At 44.7% G+C, this 21,004-nt stretch overlaps 1 protein-coding gene across 1 annotated transcript; it reads right to left on the reverse strand.

Moving 5' to 3' along the window:
• Window positions 1-12,256: 12,256 nt before the first annotated feature.
• Window positions 12,257-20,388, reverse strand: LOC120061915 (protocadherin beta-16-like). The gene is made up of 2 exons (XM_039011696.1): window positions 18,004-20,388; window positions 12,257-12,541 (listed from the first exon to the last, which is right to left on the reverse strand). The coding sequence occupies exons 1-2, from the start codon at window positions 20,386-20,388 to the stop codon at window positions 12,257-12,259; spliced, it is 2,670 nt and encodes an 889-aa protein (XP_038867624.1).
• Between the last annotated feature and the right edge of the window lie 616 nt (window positions 20,389-21,004).

Below are 21,004 nucleotides of genomic sequence, written 5' to 3' on the forward strand. Positions count from 1 at the left end.
CTGGACCCTTTCTTTCTAAAATTATCCACCGCCATTGTTGCAACCCCTATTACCAGTCTGTTCAACCTCTCTTTTGTATCATCCGAGATCCCTAAAGATTGGAAAGCTGCCGTGGTCATCCCCCTCTTCAAAGGGGGTGACACTCTAGACCCAAACTGTTATAGACCTATATCCATCCTGCCCTGCCTTTCTAAAGTCTTCGAAAGCCAAGTTAATAAACAGATCACTGAACATTTCGAATCCCACTGTACCTTCTCCGCTGTGCAATCCGGTTTCCGAGCTGGTCACGGGTGCACCTCAGCCACGCTCAAGGTACTAAACGATATCATAACCGCCATCGATAAAAGACAGTACTGTGCAGCCGTCTTCATCGACCTGGCCAAGGCTTTCGACTCTGTCAATCACCGCATTCTTATCGGCAGACTCAATAGCCTTGGTTTCTCAAATGACTGCCTCGTCTGGTTCACCAACTACTTCGCAGACAGAGTTCAGTGTGTCAAATTGGAGGGCCTGTTATCCAGACCTCTGGCAGTCTCTATGGGGGTACCACAGGGTTCAATTCTCAGGCAAACTTTTTCCTCTGTATATATCAACGATGTCGCTCTTGCTGCGGGCGATTCCCTGATCCACCTCTACGCAGACGACACCATTCTGTATACATCTGGCCCTTCTTTGGACACTGTATTAACTAACCTCCAAACGAGCTTCAATGCCAACGAGCTTCCTCCCGTGGCCTTCAACTGCTCTTAAACGCTAGTAAAACCAAATGCATGCTTTTCAACCATTCGTTGCCCGCACCCGCACGCCCGACTAGCATCACTACTCTGGACGGTTCTGACCTAGAATATATGGACAACTACAAATACCTAGGTGTCTGGCTAGACTGTAAACTTTCCTTCCAGACTCATATTTAACATCTCCAATCCAAAATCAAATCTAGAATCGTCTTTCTATTTCGCAACAAAGCCTCCTTCACTCACGCCGCCAAACTTACCCTAGTAAAACTGACCATCCTACCGATTCTCGACTTCGGCGATGTCATCTACAAAATAGCTTCCAGTACTCTACTCAGCAAACTGGATGCAGTCTATCACAGTGCCATCCGTTTTGTTACCAAAGCCCCTTCTACCACCCACCACTGCGACCTGTATGCTCTAGTCGGCTGGTCCTCGCTACGTATTTGTCGCCAGACCCACTGGCTCCAGGTCATCCAGGTAAAGCTCCAGGTAAAGCTCCGCCTTATCTCAGCTCACTGGTCACGATAACAACACCCACCCGTAGCACGCGCTCCAGCAGGTATATCTCACTGGTTATCCCCGAAGCCAACACCTGCTTTGGCCGCCTCTCCTTCCAGTTCTCTGCTGCCAGTGACTGGAACGAATTGCAAAAATTGCTGAAGCTGGAGACTAATATTTCCATCACTAAATTTAAACATCAGCTATCTGAGCAGCTAACCGATCGCTGCAGCTGTACATAGTCCATCTGTAAATAGCCCACACAATCTACCTACCTCATCCCCATATTGTTTTTATTTACTTTTCTGCTCTTTTGCACACCAGTATCTCTACTTGCACATCATCATCTGCTCATCTATCACTCCAGTGTTAATCTGCAAAATTTGAATTACTTCGCTATTATGACCTATTTATTGCCTTACCTCCTCACGCCATTTGCACACACTGTATATAGACTTTCTTTTTTTTGTTCTATTGTGTTATTGACTATACACTTGTTTATTCCATGTGTTGTTGTTTGTGTCGCACTGCTTTGCTTTATCTTGGCCAGGTCGCAGTTGTAAATGAGAACTTGTTCTCAACTAGCCTACCTGGTTAAATAAAGGTGAAAAAATTATAAAAGAAAAAAAGAAAGAGAGAGAGTTAGAGTAAGAGAGAGTGGGTAAGAGAGAGAGAGAGCAGGAAAGAGAGAGAGAGACACAGAGAGAGGGGGAAAGAGAGAGAAGGAAAGAGAGAGAGAGAGCGATAGCAAGACAGAGAGAGAGACAGAGAGACAGAGCAAGTGAGAGGGAGACAGAGACAGAGAGATAGATGGCCCTAAATTGTCCCAGTGACTCTGTTGATAGAGTATTGTCTACTTGTGAGTTTATGAGACACAGTAACTGACACCTACTGCCTTAGCTACTGTTGTTGTTCCTGATCCAGTGAAGATCGTTGTGTGTGTGCTTTGCAAACAACAATTAGAAAAGGAAAAGTTTCTTACCTGTTATCCATGTGGAGGAGGTCCATTCAGAGGGAGAGGGATGCCAAAGAAAAAGACAAAAAAGAGACGGGAAAAAAAACAGATTGTTAAGAAGACATTTCAATGATTGTTTGATACGGTACACAAAAGTTGGACCAGATGAATTGCACAGCAGTTTTATATGGAATAATTCAGGTTAATTCTGTCTCCATAACAGGGCATCTGTAGTGGTGGATTAGTGAGGAGGCAACAGAGTACTGATAAGTACTGAGCATTACAACAATGCAGTGGGTGCTTTTTTTCACAAGTACAATTTGTCAGTACAGTGTGAGCACATTAGTCTACTCCTGATTAATGCAAAATATTAGCACTATTCAGACTAAACCAGAGCATGCAGGAAATCAAAAGTTATTAAACAGAAGACATTTGAAATGTACCACACAACTCAACACAATGCAAACACTTAGGCCCAGGAGTGTTTCCTGATCACATGACCTGAACAGGAAAAGTTTGGGCACTAGTTAAATCCATGTAGCACAATGTGTATCACATAGGCTGGGCAATGGCTACAGGACAGCAGAGCAGACATAATGCTGTTGATGATTCCTATGTTGCTTCCTCCTTCCTCCCATGTCTGAGATGTGGACCATTACTGAGCCTGCAGCCATAACATGAGCACACATGGGTTCACATGGAAATCTAACCAATAAGACAAGCTCTCCACTCCGCTCTGTGCGGAGGACTTGCACGCATGCACGCACATACGCACGCACGCACGCACGCACACACGTACTAACCATTGCATAACATTTTAACTGCTGTACTGAGAATAGCCAGATCACTGGCTCTATCCAAGGCCTTCATGTGAACACACAGTCCACGCACTGACCAGGACGCAGCAACACAGCAACACTGAACCTCTGACCTTTTCCTGTAACAACGTTTTCCCTGACCTTACCTTTTCAATGACAGGTAATATGATAGGTAATGAGTTGTAACATAACCACGGTATGAGCGACATAATCACAGAAGGTGTGACCTAACCAACGTAGCTGTTTCATAACCACCGTAGGTGTCACTGTAGGTTGTAGGTGTGACATAATCAACGTAGGTGTGACACAACCCCGGCAGGCGTGACACAACCCCCATAGGTTGTAGGCGTGACACAACCCCTATAGGTTGTAGGTGTGACATAATCCCCGTGGGTGTGACATAACCCCCGTGGGTGTAACCACCCTAGGTGTGGCATAACCACAGTAGGTGTGGCATAACCACAGTAGGTGTGGCCTAACCACAGTAGGTGTGGCATAACCACAGTAGGTGTGGCCTAACCACAGTAGGTGTGGCCTAACCACAGTAGGTGTGGCCTAACCACAGTAGGTGTGGCCTAACCACAGTAGGTGTGGCCTAACCACAGTAGGTGTGGCATAACCACTGTAGGTGTGGCATAACCACAGTAGGTGTGACATAACCACAGTAGGTGTGACATAACCACAGTAGGTGTGACATAACCACAGTAGGTGTGACATAACCACTGTAGGTGTGAATTTTAACCATGGTAGGTGTGAATTTTAACCACGGTAGGTTGTAGGTGTAACAAGATTCAATTAGCAAAAAATCTATAGAAAATGGAGAGGAAAGCACTGCACACTGCTGCTCCCAGATGATTTTATTTATAATAATGTTTCGACCTTAGGATGCCTGATGAAGACCTAAGAGTCGAACCGTTGTAAATAAATATCACCTGGGAGCATGAGCAGCAGTATGCAGCGTTTTCCTTTCTGTTTTCCATGAGTTTACCTACAACTTCAGCACCTGAGGAAAGTACCTGGATGTGTGTAAATTATTCAGCTTTTGTACCAAAAATATATAGGTGATCAAATTGTACAACTGAAGATCAACACAGAAGGCAAAGACTGACAGAGTGTGAGTTAAAAGACCAATCTTAATTGTGCTAGCTAGCTAAATTCAAATTTGTCAGCTAGCTTACCGGCTAGCTCCAACTGTTTACTGGTGGTAACCATAGTAACATGGCCACTGAGGCAAAGCAAGCAGCACCCCCCGTTTTTTACATTTCCAGCAGAAATCAATTCAGGGAAGAATCCATTTTAAACACAGAATGCAGAGGGAGAACCCGGAAACTTTGTTTGCCGACTGCTCACACAACAGGACTGTTACAAATCTATTATTTTACACAGACCACACTACTGCCTGGTATGCAGCTGTAACCACGCATTTCAGCTATACAACAAAGAAAGGCATCTGCAAGGGAAGGCAAATATACATGAGGACAGCGAGAAGGACCAGGAAAACAGGTTTCTGACGGTAACCGAGCACGAGAACGGCAGTGTCATGCACCAGGACAGCACACCGACCTCTCCCCTCACCTCAGGCACTCCAACAGCAGGATCCCAAACACAGATCCACCAACAGATCTATCCTAGCCCCTCTCCGTCTACGATCTCCAGAGCCAAGACCACACGACCATCAGCCTGCTGAGAGACAGGCTGGCTCTGTTAGAGGTATGGGTTACTGAGCTAAAATAGCAGCCCCCCTGCTACACCACCTCCATCACAGACACAGAGCTTCTACAGGACCAGATCAACCAGTGCAGGACCCAGCTAAAGAACTTGTCCAGGAGCTGAGAGAGAGCCTTACCACAGCGCTTGAGGAGGTAAAGGACACCATGAGGAGTTGTCTGTCATCAAGAGGGTGCTGCAGCATAGAGAACTGATGGAATAGACTCCTATAAATAATCTGTAGCCCCTGCAGATGTGTCCAAAATATGGTGCCCAACAACGTAGGATGCACTCCACATCCTGTCCCAACCTGACTTTGGCACACAAGGCCACATTATCATTCACACCGGCACCAACAACCTGCGAGTGGAGCAGGAGAGAGTAGGCAGCCTGGTCAACAGAGTAGCAGAGAGGGCCTCTGAGTCGTTCCCCAACTCCCACATCACCATCACCACTCTGCTGGCCCACAAAGACTTTCATCCCCGTACCATTCAGAAAGTCAATGCTGACATCACCAGAGGGTGTGGCCTACTCACGAATGTGCACGTTGCTCACCATCCAACAATCAACCCAGAGCATCTGCATGACCACTCCCACCTGAGGAAGAAGACAGTAGGGATGTTTGCAAAGACTCTAAAGGATGTGGCACTTGGTAGACAAACACCCCATGCCGCACTGGACAGAGGACCACCCAGAGACCCCTACCAGACCAATGTCCCACCAGACCCAGCGCACCCCAGAGGCCCCACCCACCACCAGAGCACCACCACCTCCATCGGCGCAGCCAGACTGGACCGGGGCCCGTCTACTACCCCACACCAGACCACCACCTCCAGCAGATCAGAGAGGCAGCCCCCCCCCCAGCCCAGACCTGCCCCCCCTCCACAGGGCCCCACAGCAGGACCAGCGCAGCCACACAGAGGCCCTCAGAGGACAGGAGAACTTTGTAGGATTGCGTGAGATTAAACAGCTCATCCAATACATCAGCACTAATCAAACACACACAGCTAGTGTACTAAAAGTTTACTTGTTCAATGAATAGGAAGAAGGAAAATTAAAGAGAATAAATGTTTGCTGTTATCCTGTTATCACTCTGAACAACTTAGTAGTTACTGTATTTCTGACTGTTATCCTGTTATCACTCTGAACAACTTAGTAGTTACTGTATTTCTGACTGTTATCCTGTTTATCTCACTCTGAACAGCTTAGTAGTTACTGTATTTCTGACTGTTATCCTGTTTATCTCACTCTGAACAGCTTAGTAGTTACTGTATTTCTGACTGTTATCCTGTTTCTCACTCTGAACTTAGTAGGTACTATAGTTCTGACTGTGCTGTTTCTCACTCTGAACTTAGTAGTTACTGTATTTCTGACTGTGCTGTTTCTCACTCTGAACAACTTAGTAGTACAGATGCACAATTGAAAGCATCCTGTCGGGCCATATCACCACCAGGTACGGCAACTGCACTGCCCGAAACCGCACGGCTCTCCAGAGGGTGGTGCGGTCTGCACAACGCATCACCGGGGGCAAACTACCCACCCTCCAGGATACCTACAGCACCCGATGTCACAGGAAAGCCAAAAAGATCATCAAGGACATCAACCACCCGAGCCACTGCCTGTTCACCCCGCTATCATCCAGAAGGCGAGGTCAGTGCAGGGGCATCAAAGCTGGGACCGAGAGACTGAAAAACAGCTTCTATCTCAAGGCCATCAGACTGTTAAACAGCCATCACTAACATTGAGTGTTTGCTGACTATAGGCATAGACTAAAAATCACTGGCCACTTGAAGTAATGGAACACTAGTCACTTTAATAATGTTTACAAATCTTGCATTACTCATCTCATATGTATATACTGTGATCTATTCTACTGTATCTTAGTCCGTTCCGCTCTGACATCGCTCGTCCATATGTATATAGTCTTAATTCATTCCTACTTAGATTTGTGTGCATTGCGTATATGTTGTGTAATTTGTTAGACATTACTTGTTAGATATTACTGCACTGTCGGAGCTAGAAGCACAAGCATTTCGCTACACCCGCAATAACATCTGCTAATCACGTGTATGTAACCAATAACATTTGATTAGTTAGTAGTTACTGTATTTCTGACTGCTATTCTTTCTTTTTGCAACATGACATTGCTATCAGTTACCATGTGGAACATTCAGGGCCTAAACTCATCAACCTTTAAACCGAAGAGTTTGGCAATGGATTTTTTACCTTCAAGATGTTGACGTCATCTTTCTGCAGGAGACATGGTGTAAGGCTGACAGTGTCACTCACTGTCCCACAGGCTAAAGAGAGGTAATTGTGCCGTCACAGAAACACAGCTTTGTCGATAGAGGCAGATACTCTGGAGGATTGATCATTTGGTACAAATCCGAACTACAAAATCAAATGGATCCCCTCAAAATTGTGAAATATCACATTTGGTTAAAACTGAAAAAAGAACTTGTACTGACAGAAAACTGTGTGTTCCTTTGGCAATATATATATCCCCCCTCTCATAATCCCCATATCACTCAGGAGGATATATTCCCCACCCTTGAGGAAGAGACATGCCATTTCCAGGCCCAGGGAAAAGTGCTCATCTGTGGGGACACAATTGCGCACAAAAGAACACTACCTGATGTAACAACCACACGAGGGGACAGGTTTATTACAGGCCATACTGTTTCTAACTGTCTTAATCTCCCCCATAGAAACAACAGTGACAGCACCATCAACTAAAACGGAAGGGATCTGTTGCAGATCTGTCGAAGCCTGGGTCTGTATTTTGTCAATGGTAGGTTAGAGGGGGGACTCTTTGGGGAGATTCAGCTGCTGCTCACCTCTTGGCCACATCACAGTAGACTACATGATTACAGACACTGACCCTCCTGTCACAGCTCATTCACCGTCAAGCCACTAACACCTCTGTCTGATCACAGCCACATTACCTTGTTCCTCAAAAGAACAGACATGGAAACAACCACACATTCACAGCCCAGTAAGCTGTACAACATCAGAAATTCATACAGATGGGCCCAAAACAGCACAGAAGAATACCAGAAAGCAACCAGTAACCAAAAAATCCAACCACTCTTAGATAACTTTCTGGATACCACATTCACTCACAGTAAAGAAGGCATCAATCTAGCAGTACAAAACATCAACTATATATTCAGGCAAACAGGAAAAGAAGCACAACTGAAATTGATAAGAAACAAACCAAAAAAGACTACAGATGACAACTTGTTTGATGCAGATTGTAAAATAAGTTTAAAAAAACAAAAGCACAGAGACTCAAATAATGGTGAATTACGCCTTCATTACTGTGACTTTAAAACTCTATAAACGTAACACTCAGAACCAAAAAAGCACAATACAACAGCAAGCAGCTGACACTATTTGAGGAGTCCATAAACACAAACAACTTCTGGCAAAATGTGAAAAACCACAAAGAATCTAAACTAGAGGAATTAGCGATACAAAAGGTTGACATATGGACAATCCATTTTACAACACTCCACAACACCGTTAAAAATTGATGCAAAAGCAGAACAATTCCAAATTCATGCACTTTGTGACATCGGCTGATGTCAAAAGGGCTTTATAAATAAATTTGATTGAATTTGATTGATGAGAAGTTGAACGGATTAGAATATGGGGCGGCAGGTAGCCTAGTGGTTAGAGGGATGGGCCAGTAACCAAAAGGTTGCTTGCTCGAATCCTCGAGCTGACAAGGTAAAAATCTGTCGTTCTGCCCCTGAACAAGGCAGTTAACCCACTGTTCCCAGGTAGGCCATCATTGTAAATGCAAATTATTATTTTTTATTCGAAAAAGCTATAAATGACAATCAAAATCCATTAGACTCCAAGTACTGACCAGGAGCTCTATAAGAAACTTCAGGCCCTCAAATTTGATCCTGAGTGTAGGTTATTTCCCTGACATCTGGAATCAAGGACTCATAACCCCAATCTTTAATTGACCCTAACAATTCCAGAGGCATGTGTGTGAACAGTAACCTGGTGAAGGTTTTCTGTAGTATTAGAAATTAAAGAGTTCTAAACTTAATTAATAAGCACAATGTCTTGAGTAAAAGCCAAATTGGTTTTATACCAAAACATCGCACGACCGATCATATTTACACCCTACACACCCTGATAGATAAACATGTCCACCAAAATAATACCAAAATGTATGCTTGCTTTATCGACTTCCAAAAATAATTTGATTATATTTGGCATACAGGACTGTTCTACAAAGTTATTGAAAGTGGTGTAGGGGGTAAAACAAATGACATAATTAAATCAATGTGTATAGGCAATATGTGCAGCATCAAAATTGGCAAGAAAGGAAGAGAATTCTTTAACCAGGGGTGGGGCCTTCACCAGGGTTGCAATCTGAGCCCTGCACTCCTCAATATTTACATCAATGAATTGACTACTATTCCAGAAAAATCCTCAGTCCCTGGTGTTAGTCTCCACAATTCAGAGGTTAAATGCCTGCTCTTCGCAGATGACCTATGCCTGCTGTCACCCACAGCACATGGACTACAGCAGAGCCTGGACCTGCTAGAGCAATACTGCCAGACCTGGGCCATGACAGTAAACCCCAAAAATACAAAAATAAAGATTTTCCAGAGAAGATGCAGATCTCAGAGAATTAGACCCAAGTTCTCAAATGGTACCAAATACAATGCCTTCAGAAGGTATTCATAACCCTTGACTTTTTCCACATTTTGTTAGGTTACAGACTTATTCTAAAATGTATTAAATTGTTTTTTCCCCTCATCAATCTACACACGATACCCCATAATGACAAAGCAAAAACAGGTTAAGAAATTTTAGCAAATTCATAAAATAAAAAAAGACTGAAATCTCACATTTACATAATTATTCAGACCCTTTACTCAGTACTTTGTTGAAGCTTCTTTGGCAGCAATTACAGCCTCGAGTCTTCTTGGGTATGACACTACAAGCGTGGCACACCTGTATTTGGGGAGCCCCAGTCTGAGGTCCTGAGCACTCTGGAGCAGGTTTTCATCAAGGATCTCTCTGTACTTTGCTCCGTTCAGCTTTGCCTCGATCCTGACTAGTCTCCCAGTCCCTGTCACTGAGGAGTGGCTTCCGTCTGGCCACACTACCATAAAGGCCTGATTGGTAGAGTGCTGCAGAGATGGTTGTCCTTCTGGAAGGTTTCCCATCTTCACAGAGGAACTCCAGAGCTCTGTCAGAGTGACCATCGGGTTCTTGGTCACCTCCCTGACCAAGGCCCCTTATATAGACAGGTGTGTGCCTTTCCAAATCATGTCCAATCAATTGAATTTACCACAGGGGGGACGCCAGTCATCTTAAGGATGATCAATGGGAACAGGATGCACCTGAGCTCAATGTCTCATAGCATAGTGTATGAATACTTATGTAAATAAGGTATATGTTTTTTATTTTTAATACATTTGCAAAAATGTCTAAAAACCTGTTTTCACTCTGTCATTATGGGGTATTGTGTGTAGATTGTTGAGGCTTGTTTTTTATTTCATCCATTTTAGACTAAGGCTGTAACTTAACAAAATGTGGAAAAAGTCAAGGGGTCTGAATACTTTCCCACCATTAAAAAAAAAATTAAAATACCAATAAAAATGTGGCTAAAATTAATTGTATGTGTTATTGAACAAATTGAACTTGATGGCGGCGAGGTGAAGGGTCCACTTACAAAACAAGATTTCATCCAATGGGACAAAGACCTCGTTGAAACCCTGCATGCAGAGTTCTGTAAGATTCTCCTACATGTCCAGAGGAAAACTACAAACAATGCATGCAGGGCAGAATTAGGCCAATATCCACTAATAATAAAGGCTACAAAAAGAGCAAATACGTTTTGGAAACATCTAAAATACAGTGACCCCCTCTCATATCATTACCAAGCCCTGCAATGCCAAGAGCTGAGCAAAGAAAAGAGTCCCCTCATCCAGCTGGTCCTGGGGCTGAGTTCACAAACCTGTTCTACTAACACACTGAAGCCTCAGGACCAGAACATCCAATCAATCAGAATAAACCAAATTACAACACAGTCAAAACAAAACTATATTGCTTATTGGGAAACACAAGCACAAACACAAAGCAACGTGCAGTGCTATCTGGCCCTAAATCGACAGTACACCGTGGCTAAATATTTGACCATGGTTACTGATCAAAACCTTAGAAAAACCTTGACAAAGTACAGGCTCAGTGAGCACAGCCTTGCCATTGAGAAGGGTAGACACAAGAAAACCTGGCTCCCTGTAGAGGAAAGGCTGTGCAACCACTGCACAACAGCAGAACCTGAGACGGAGCTGTGTTTCCTGACAAAATGCAAAAAATATAAAACAATTAGAGAGTGTCATTTTCCCAAATTTGAAACCCTTATTCAAGGTTTCAAAGACCTCTCTGATGAGAATAGGCTACCAGTCCTGTTGGGGGAGGACGCAGAGAGCTGTGGGTTGGCAGCGCACTACATTACTGCCTGCCATAAGATGAGTGACAGTGTCTGACAGACCAACCAACCTGCACATGTCCTCTATGCCATTGTTATTGTTATTGTTCAATGTATGGTTATTTTGACCCTTGATCATTGTTGGTACTATTGTCCCGTTGACAATATTGATTATTATTATTTAAATTATGTTAATATTGTACATCTTCAAAGTATACTTTGGCAATATTTACATTGTTACGTCAAACCAATAAAGCAAACTGAATTGAGAGAGAGACAACACTAGGTTTACTCCTCACAAATCCGAATCAATAACATAAAAATAATTAAAATTGACTTGTGAGACACTGACGAGACACATTAGATGTGGACTATGTTGGACAAACAGCACGGATGTCTGAGGCGATTGACTCACTTTTCATCCTTTTAATGATCAATGAGTAATTGACCCACGCTATGTGCTTTGCAATAGCTGATACTTAGTGAAGTTCATCATCAGAAGTTCATTCCCCAAGGCTCACCTTGAGACTAGCTGTGCTTGTACGTCTGACTGTGTCTTTTTGATAGGCCTTGCTCTTTTCCTCAACGTGTCTGTGTCTATGGAATACCCAAAACGTAAGTCCCCCTTCCACGAGCCAGTGGTCAGAAAATAGTTGAAACTGTCATCTTTCAGGAGAGTTCCACACCGGCTGAAGTTTGTGTAGCTCGGAGGGTCGTAGGCCTGTGGGGAAAACAGGGAGGCTGGACACGAAGTACATGAACCCGCGTCTACACATCTTGAAGTACACGACTGCACTGATCATAAGGAGTAGGAGAGAAGACACAGTCACCAGGGCGATTAGCAAATAAAGCGTGAAGTTATAGCTCGCCTGTGAGTCATGATCCGTGAATTCAAAGAGCTTGTTCAAAACAGGCCAAAACTACATGGACTGTTGCAGTGGCTGAGAGGAACTCCGGCCCATTGTCCCTTGCCATGATCACATGGGTTTGTTTAGGCTAGTCCTGCTCTTCAAAACAGCCTCACAGTCCTGATTTCTCCACTGTGCAGGCCAATAGTGAAGGGGTTGGGCTGCGACGCTTAGGAGAGCCACACGTTATGGCCGGAGTCGGCATCCACGGCAACCACTTTGGTAACAAGGTAACCTTTAGGTGCCTCCAGCGGCACCAGGTCCTCTGCGATGAAGCCAGATGATTGGACAGGATACAGAACAACGGGTATGTTGTCATTATGGTCACCGATGAACACCCTCACAGTGCAGGTACTGGAGAGAGGAGGGGTACCATCATCTTGAGCTGTGACTTCCACCTTATAGTGACTGGCCTGCTCGTAATCAAAGGGGCGCGAAGTAAGGAGCTCTCCGGTCTGCGTTAATGGAGAGGGAAAAGGATGTTTCTGGGTTCATGCCCTATGATGAAGAGTATAGTATTTTAGCATTGGATCCCGTGTTTATATCCTCGACTCTCATCCTTATCACTAATGTGCCTCTGCGTTGGTTTTCCCAAACTTTAGCGGTGTACTCGCTCTGAGTAAAAGGATGGGGATTGTCATTCACCTCGTCCACTGTGATGGATATTCATTTTCTACTGGATAGTGAGGGAGAATCAGAGTCACCGTCTGTCACCGTGATGTTATAGTGTGGGTTCATCTCTCTGTCCAATATACCCTCAGTCATCAACAAAGTATTGCTTAACCTCTGATATCAATTTAAAAAGGAATACTGTCTGAGATGGCACACTTGACCCGACCGCCATTTCCGGTGTCCAGGTCATGCATGTTTAACAAAGCAACCATGGTACCGGGTTGAGAATCCTCGGCCACCATAGCGGAGGCAGATTTCACCGCTATCACAGGCTCACTGTCATTCACATCAATCACTTCAATTATGAGTTTACCGAGTGACGCCTGACCTCCGCCATATTTAGCTTGGACATCTAGCTCACGCACGCTCGCCTCCTCATAGTCCACTTGACCCACTACCCTCACCTCACCGCGGGGACATTGTCATTGGTATCCAGAACATGGATGTGAATAGACGCGGTGCCTGACCTGGCAGAATTACCCCGTCAACATCACTGATGGTCAGAGTTTATTCTGCCTGGGTCTCCCGGTCCAATGCTTTTTTCAGAACCAGTTCTGGGTATGGTATTTCATTAATTGGGGTGTTAATTTTTAGGGCAAAATGATTTGTGTGGCTCAGTTTATTACCACGAACTGAGTTGGTGCCCAAATCAGGGTCATGCACACTCTCTAGAGGGAAGCGTCTCCCCAGCACCGTCCACTCAACCAGGTCAAGATCAATTTCCCCAGTAGCAAAAGCAGGGCTGTTGTCCTTCATATCCTGAATATCTAAAACAAGACTGTACACTTTGAGAGGATCCTCCAGCAGCAGCTGATATTGTAGAATGCATACATCCTCTTGTACGCACAAACCCGTCTCTATCTATTTGCTCGCTGACCAACAGAGAGCTGGACCCAGAGTCAAGAGTCACAGAGCTGCCAAGTGCCCTCCGCCACGATGCGGGCTCGATGTGCTTCAAGCTCAGGCAATTTCTTCCTCAGATCTTTAGCCACATTCCCAATGACCGAGCAGCGATCTATCTCCTCTGGTACGGAGTAGCGCACCTCTCCAAGCAACGAGACGAAGAGAAAGATATATAAAAACTTCCGGCGCCGACAGAGATGGCCGCATCGCTTCGCGTTCCTAGGAAACTATGCAGTATTTTGTTTTTTTACGTGTTATTTCTTACATTGGTACCCCAGGTAATCTTAGGTTTTATTACATACAGTCGGGAGGAACTATTGGATATAAGGGCAAAGGCCAACTCACCATCATTACGACCAGGAATATGACTTTCCCGAAGCGGATCCTCTGTTTTGCCAACCACCCAGGACAATGGATCGGATCCCAGCCGGCGAACCAAAACAACGATGCCGTAAAAGAGGCAGACGAAGTGGTCTTCTCCGGAGACAGGCACATCGCTCACCGCTCCCGAGCATGCTACTCGCTAATGTCCAGTCTCTTGACAACAAGGTAGATGAAATCCGAGCAAGGGTAGCATTCCAGAGAGACATAAGAGACTGTAACGTTCTTTGCTTCACGGAAACATGGCTCACTCGAGACACGCTATCGGAGTCGGTACAGCCAGCTGGTTTCTTCACGCATTGCGCCGACAGAAATAAGCATCTTTCTGGTAAGAAGGGCAGGGGTGTATGCCTTATGATTAACGAGACGTGGTGTGATCATAACAACATACAGGAACTCAAGTCCTTCTGTCCACCTGACTTAGAATTCCTCACAATCAAATGTCGACTGCATTATCTACCAAGAGAATTCTCTTCAATTATAATCACAGCCGCATATATTCCCCCCCAAGCAGACACGTCGATGGCCCTGAACGAACTTCATTTGACTCTATGTAAACTGGAAACCACATATCCTGAGGCTGCATTCATTGTAGCTGGGGATTTTAACAAGGCCAATCTGAAAAGAAGACTCCCTAAATTCTATCAGCATATCGATTGCGCAACCAGGGCTGGTAAAACCCTAGATCATTGTTATTCTAACTTCCGCGACGCATATAAGGCCCTCCCCCGCACTCCATTTGGAAAAGCTGACCACGACTCCATTTTGTTGCTTCCAGCCTATAGACAGAAACTAAAACAGGAAGCTCCCACGCTCAGGTCTGTTCAACGCTGGTCCGACCAATCTGATTCCACGCTTCAAGATTGCTTCGATCACGTGGACTGGGATATGTTCCGCATTGCGTCAAACAACAACATTGACGAATACGCTGATTCGGTGAGCGAGTTTATGAGCAAGTGCATCGGCAATGTCGTACCCACAGCAACTATTAAAACATTCCCAAACCAGAAACCGTGGATTGATGGCAGCATTCGCGTGAAACTGAAAGCACAAACAACTGCTTTTAATCAGGGCAAGGTGACAGGAAACTTGACCGAATACAAACAGTGTAGCTATTCCCTCTGCAAGGCAATCAAACAAGCTAAGCGTCAGTATAGAGACAAAGTAGAGTCGCAATTCAACGGCTCAGACACAAGAGGTATGTGGCAGGGTCTACAGTCAATCACGGATTACCAAAAGAAAACCAGCCCCGTCGCGTACCAGGATGTCTTGCTCCCAGATAGACTTAACAACTTCTTTGCCCGCTTTGAGGACAATACAGTGCCACTGACACGGCCCTCTACCAAAACCTGTGGACTCTCCTTCACTGCAGCCGACGTGAGTAAAACATTTAAATGTGTTAACCCTCGCAAGGCTGCAGGCCCAGACGGTATCCCCAGCCGCGTCCTCAGAGCATGCGCAGACCAGCTGGCTGGTGTGTTTACGGACATATTCAATCAATCCTTATCCCAGTCTGCTGTTCCCACATGCTTCAAGAGGGCCACCATTGTTCCTGTTCCCAAGAAAGCTAAGGTAACTGAGCTAAACGACTACCGCCCTGTAGCACTCACTTCCGTCATCATGAAGTGCTTTGAGAGACTAGTCAAGGACCATATCACTTCCACCCTACCTGACACCCTAGACCCACTCCAATTTGCTTACCACCCCAATAGGTCCACAGACGACGCAATCGCAACCACACTGCCCTAACCCATCTGGACAAGAGGAATACCTATGTGAGAATGCTGTTCATCGACTACAGCTCAGCATTTAACACCATAGTACCCTCCAAACTCGTCATCAAGCTCGAGACCCTCGGTCTCGACCCCGCCCTGTGCAACTGGGTACTGGACTTCCTGACGGGCCGCCCCCAGGTGGTGAGGGTAGGTAACAACATCTCCACTCCGCTGATCCTCAACACTGGGGCCCCACAAGGGTGCGTTCTGAGCCCTCTCCTGTACTCCCTGTTCACCCACGCTTGCGTGGCCATGCACGCCTCCAACTCAATCATCAAGTTTGCAGACGACACTACAGTGGTAGGCTTGATTACCAACAACGACGAGACGATCTACAGGGAGGAGGTGAGGGCCCTCGGAGAGTGGTGTCAGGAAATAACCTCACACTCAACGTCAACAAAACAAAAGGAGATGATCATGGACTTCAGGAAACAGCAGAGGGAGCACCCCCCTATCCACATCGACGGGACAGTAGTGGAGAGGGTAGTAAGTTTTAAGTTCCTCGGCGTACACATCACAGACAAACTGAATTGGTCCACCCACACAGACAGCGTGGTGAAGAAGGCGCAGCAGCAGATCATCAAGGACAACAACCACCCGAGCCACTGGCTGTTCACCCCACCATCATCCAGAAGGCGAGGTCAGTACAGGTGCATCAAAGCAGGGACCGAGAGACTGAAAAACAGCTTCTATCTCAAGGCCATCAGACTGTTAACCAGCCACCACTAACATTGAGTGGCTGCTGCCAACATACTGACTCAACTACAGCCACTTTAACAATGTAGAAATGTATGACTTTTTTTATCACTAGCCACTTTAAACAATGCCACTTCATAGAATGTTTACATACCCTACATTACTGATCTCATATGTATATACTGTACTCTATACCATCTACTGCATCTTGCCATCTTCATGTAATACATGTATCACTAGCCTCTTTAAACAATGCCACTTTTATATGTTTACATACCCTACATTACTCATCTCATATGTATATACTGTACTCGATACCATCTACTGCATCTTGCCTATGCCGTTCTGTACCATCACTCTTTCATATATTTTTATGTACATATTCTTAATTTCTTTACACTTGTGTGTATAAGGTAGTTGTTGTGAAATTGTTAGGTTAGATTACTCGTTGGTTATTACTGCATTGTCGGAACTAGAAGCACAAGCATTTCACTAGACTCGCATTAACATCTGCTAACCATGTGTATGTGACAAATCAAATTTGATTTGATATTCACCCAAAACTGCATCCCGTAACTCCATTATAAGCATTGTTGTTCTATGGTACATCCTTTGTTGAAATAAAAAAATGAAGTATATATATATATACAGTATATCACAAAAGTGAGTACACCCCTCACATTTTTGTAAATATTTGAGTATATCTTTTTATGTGACAACACTGAAGAAATGACACTTTGCTACAATGTAAAGTAGTGAGTGTACAGCTTGTATAACAGTGTAAATTTGCTGTCCCCTCAAAATAACTCAACACACAGCCATTAATGTCTAAACCGCTGGCAACAAAAGTGAGTACACCCCTAAGTGAAAATGTCCAAATTGGGCCCAAAGTGTCACAAAATAATTGAAGGCAAAGATCAATAGCTAAGATATTCAGCTTTCCTCAGACATCCTGCTTTTGCAGATAGGGGCTACTGTTCTCATACCAGTCTGAATTGAATAAAACAAATCCAATACGGTCCCCAAATGTGGGGACTTTACATTTAAGAGGTTTTAAGAATAAAGGTTGTCAAGAAGTGGTTGGAAAAGTCTATAACGTCACTTCAACATCAGACATGTTCACACAAATATTAGCAAGACAACTGTACACATTAACTAGTGCAGTACAGCTAAACCATTTCTAAACATATTTTAGAACGTGATGCAACATATACAAATCATTACAAGGAACAAAGAAAAAGAATGATTATGTCCTGTCTCACATGTATAAGGGGTGTTCAGTGACATGGAAAGTGGAAGCAAACTGCAGTAAGGAGGCACACACTATCAAAACAGGCTTCTCATCTCATCCTTCTGTCTAAATTGCTCCACACTTCCAAAAACGTTCTCATCTGCCATCTGCCATCTGTTCTACATTGTGATTACAAATGTAGGCCTAAGTACCTAGAATAGACATCAAACGCTTAACACTATTGAATAGAGAGGCCTACCTCTGGGGACCCCTGGGAGTCATCAAATGCTTCAGCAAAGACTGTTGGAGTTGTTCTCAGAGTCTGGTCCACAAGCAGGGTGTTGTCATTGGAAGATCTGACGAACTTGAAGTCACTTGTGCGCGAGCCTGTCGTCAGGTATGTGTCATAATTGTATGTGCTGCGGAGAGTTCCAGCGTCATCCACCTCTGCGTAGTTGGGAGGGAGATACGCACTGGGGATGGCGACCGCTCCATCAAACAACAGTCGGGGCTTTCTCCTGCGGCAAAATCTCACCACCAGGATGACAAAAATGAAGGTGAGGAAAAAGGTGGAGACGGACACCAGCGCGATGATCAGATAAGAGGTGAGTTTGGAATTGTTCTCATCATAAGAGATATCTTTCAGTTCTGGCACTTCAGCTAAGTTATCGGAAATCACCAAATACATGCTACAGGTGGCAGAGAGAGAGGGCTGTCCGTGATCTTTCACTGACACAATGAGGTTCTGTTTCATGCTGTCAGATTCAGAAATGTCCCGCTGTGTCCGGATCTCTCCACTGTGGAGACCAATAGTGAAAAGTCCCGGATCAGTGGATTTGACTATATGATAAGACAGCCAGGCGTTCTGCCCGGAGTCCGCGTCTACCGCTATCACCTTGGAAACCAGAGAGCCTCCGTGCGCAGCTTTGGGTACCAGCTCCGTCATGAAGGATTTTCCCTCCGGGGCGGGGTATAGTATCTGAGGAGAGTTGTCATTCACATCCGTTATGAACATACTGACCGTGACGTTGCTGCTGAGCGGAGGAGAACCGTTGTCTCTGGCCACCACCTGGAATTTAAAACTCCTGAATTGCTCGTAATCAAACGACCTCACACCGTGGATCACCCCCGTGTCTCCGTTAACGGATAAAAACGAGGACACCGGGACACCGTTCACCTCACCGGGAAAGAGAGAATAAATTACTGTGCCGTTCTGTCTCCAGTCTGGGTCTCGTGCAGTAACGGAACATAAGGAAGAGCCAGGTTTGTTATTTTCAGTCACGTGGGTGCTATAGGACTGTTCCTCAAACACAGGTGGGTTGTCGTTGATGTCAGCTACAGATAACGGAACACTTTTAGAGGAAGACAGAGGTGGAGAGCCCTCGTCGGTGGCAGTGATTGTAATGTTGTAATCAGACACTAGTTCACGGTCCAGTTCGCCCGTGGTCACCAGAGAATAGTAGTTTTTGATGGATGGCACCAGCTTAAAAGGAACGTTTTGCTGAATGGAGCAGCGGACCTGTCGGTTATTCCCAGAGTCTCTATCCTGCACGTTAATGATGCCCACCTCTGTACCAGGAGACGCGTTCTCAGGTATGGGGTTAGTCAGAGATTTTAGATATATCACAGGAGCGTTGTCATTAACATCTGTGATGTCTATTATGACTTTAGAATATGATGCTAACCCTAAACCATCCTTTGCTTTGATTCGCAATTCAAATGATGAAACTTCTTCAAAATCTATAGTGCCAATAACTCTTATGTCTCCTGTTTTACGGTCGATAGAAAATATTTTCTTAACGTCTTCTGAAACATGACCGAAGTCATACGTCACTTCCCTATTCATTCCGTCATCTGCATCCGTAGCACTCACTTTAACCACTACAGTACGTAACGGAGAGTTTTCAGGCAGACTGGCTTTATAGACGGCCTGGCTAAACACTGGGGCATTATCGTTAGCATCCAGTATAGTGACGTGTATGACTACAGTACCTGATCTGTGTGGAGTGCCTCCGTCCATCGCTATAAGCAATAATTTAAGATCCTGCTTTTGTTCTCGATCAAGCTCCTTCTCTAGAACAAGCTCCACAGTATTACTATCTACAATCAATACGAAATTCTCATTTCTTTCTAGTGTGTATTTTTGAACTGAGTTCTGTCCTATATCCGCATCATGAGCCTCCTCCAATAGGAAACGAGTGCCTTTAGCTGCGGATTCCCATATTTCCATATCGATCATCTCCTCGTTAAATTGTGGTCCGTTGTCATTAATATCTTGAACATGAAGGCTAATACTTTTCAGCTCCAAAGGATTCTCTAATACAAGTTCTTGTTTTAAAACGCACAAAGCCTTCTTTCCACAAAGCCCCTCTCTGTCAATCCTTTCAGCAACAATCAAATCCCCGGTACTCAAATTAACGTCATAATACCGTTTTTGGTTTCCTTCGGTATCAATTCGGGCCTTACGAGCGGACAGTCCGCTCGCCTCCAGCCCGAGATCCTTGGCTATATTTCCAATCACAGATCCTCGTTTCATCTCCTCCGGAAAAGAATAGCTCACGTCTCCATTGGCGGAGTGCAGCGGTAGAAGAAAGAAAACAAAGCCGCAGACCAGGCTTGTCACTGTGAATATTTTGTGCTCCATCCTTAGATAAGAACGGTGGAGAAATAAGGCTGCAGTTATGTGCGTCACTATATGCAAATATCTAAAATGAAGATATAGTTTTCAATCGAATATAATTCCAATCAAGCCGAAAAAACACTAACAAACGGCCGGTCCCCACGGTTTTCTGCAGCGCAGTGAACAACCCAGAGCTTTGTATTCGTTAACATGAAGTGGGTGGAGAGGTGAACAAACATGCTTGGTCAGCTGGTGAACAGCGACACTTTGAGTGCCGTTCATAAATTACATGTTTTAAATGACAACACACTGACTAGCCCATTAACTATTTGATAAAATACAAAGCACACTATCGGGCCAAGCTCATGAAATAGACATAGAAAACGACAACCACCAAGACAGCCAGAATAAACGAGGATGAAGACAATCCGCACATAACAGAACATAACACCTGGACAGCTATACCTGTAAAAGAGGAAATCTCACTTTTCTTCTCATTCTCCATTTACATTTCAGCCAATAAAGACAATATGTTTGTCCAGGGGTGCAACTTTCCCTGGGGATGGGGGACATTTCCCCCCATATTCTGAAATTGCATCTTTGTTCCCCCCAGTTTTATCATTGGAATGTGATACAAAAA

Source organism: Salvelinus namaycush, chromosome 17, assembly GCF_016432855.1.
Source record: "Salvelinus namaycush isolate Seneca chromosome 17, SaNama_1.0, whole genome shotgun sequence".
NCBI lineage: Eukaryota > Metazoa > Chordata > Actinopteri > Salmoniformes > Salmonidae > Salvelinus > Salvelinus namaycush.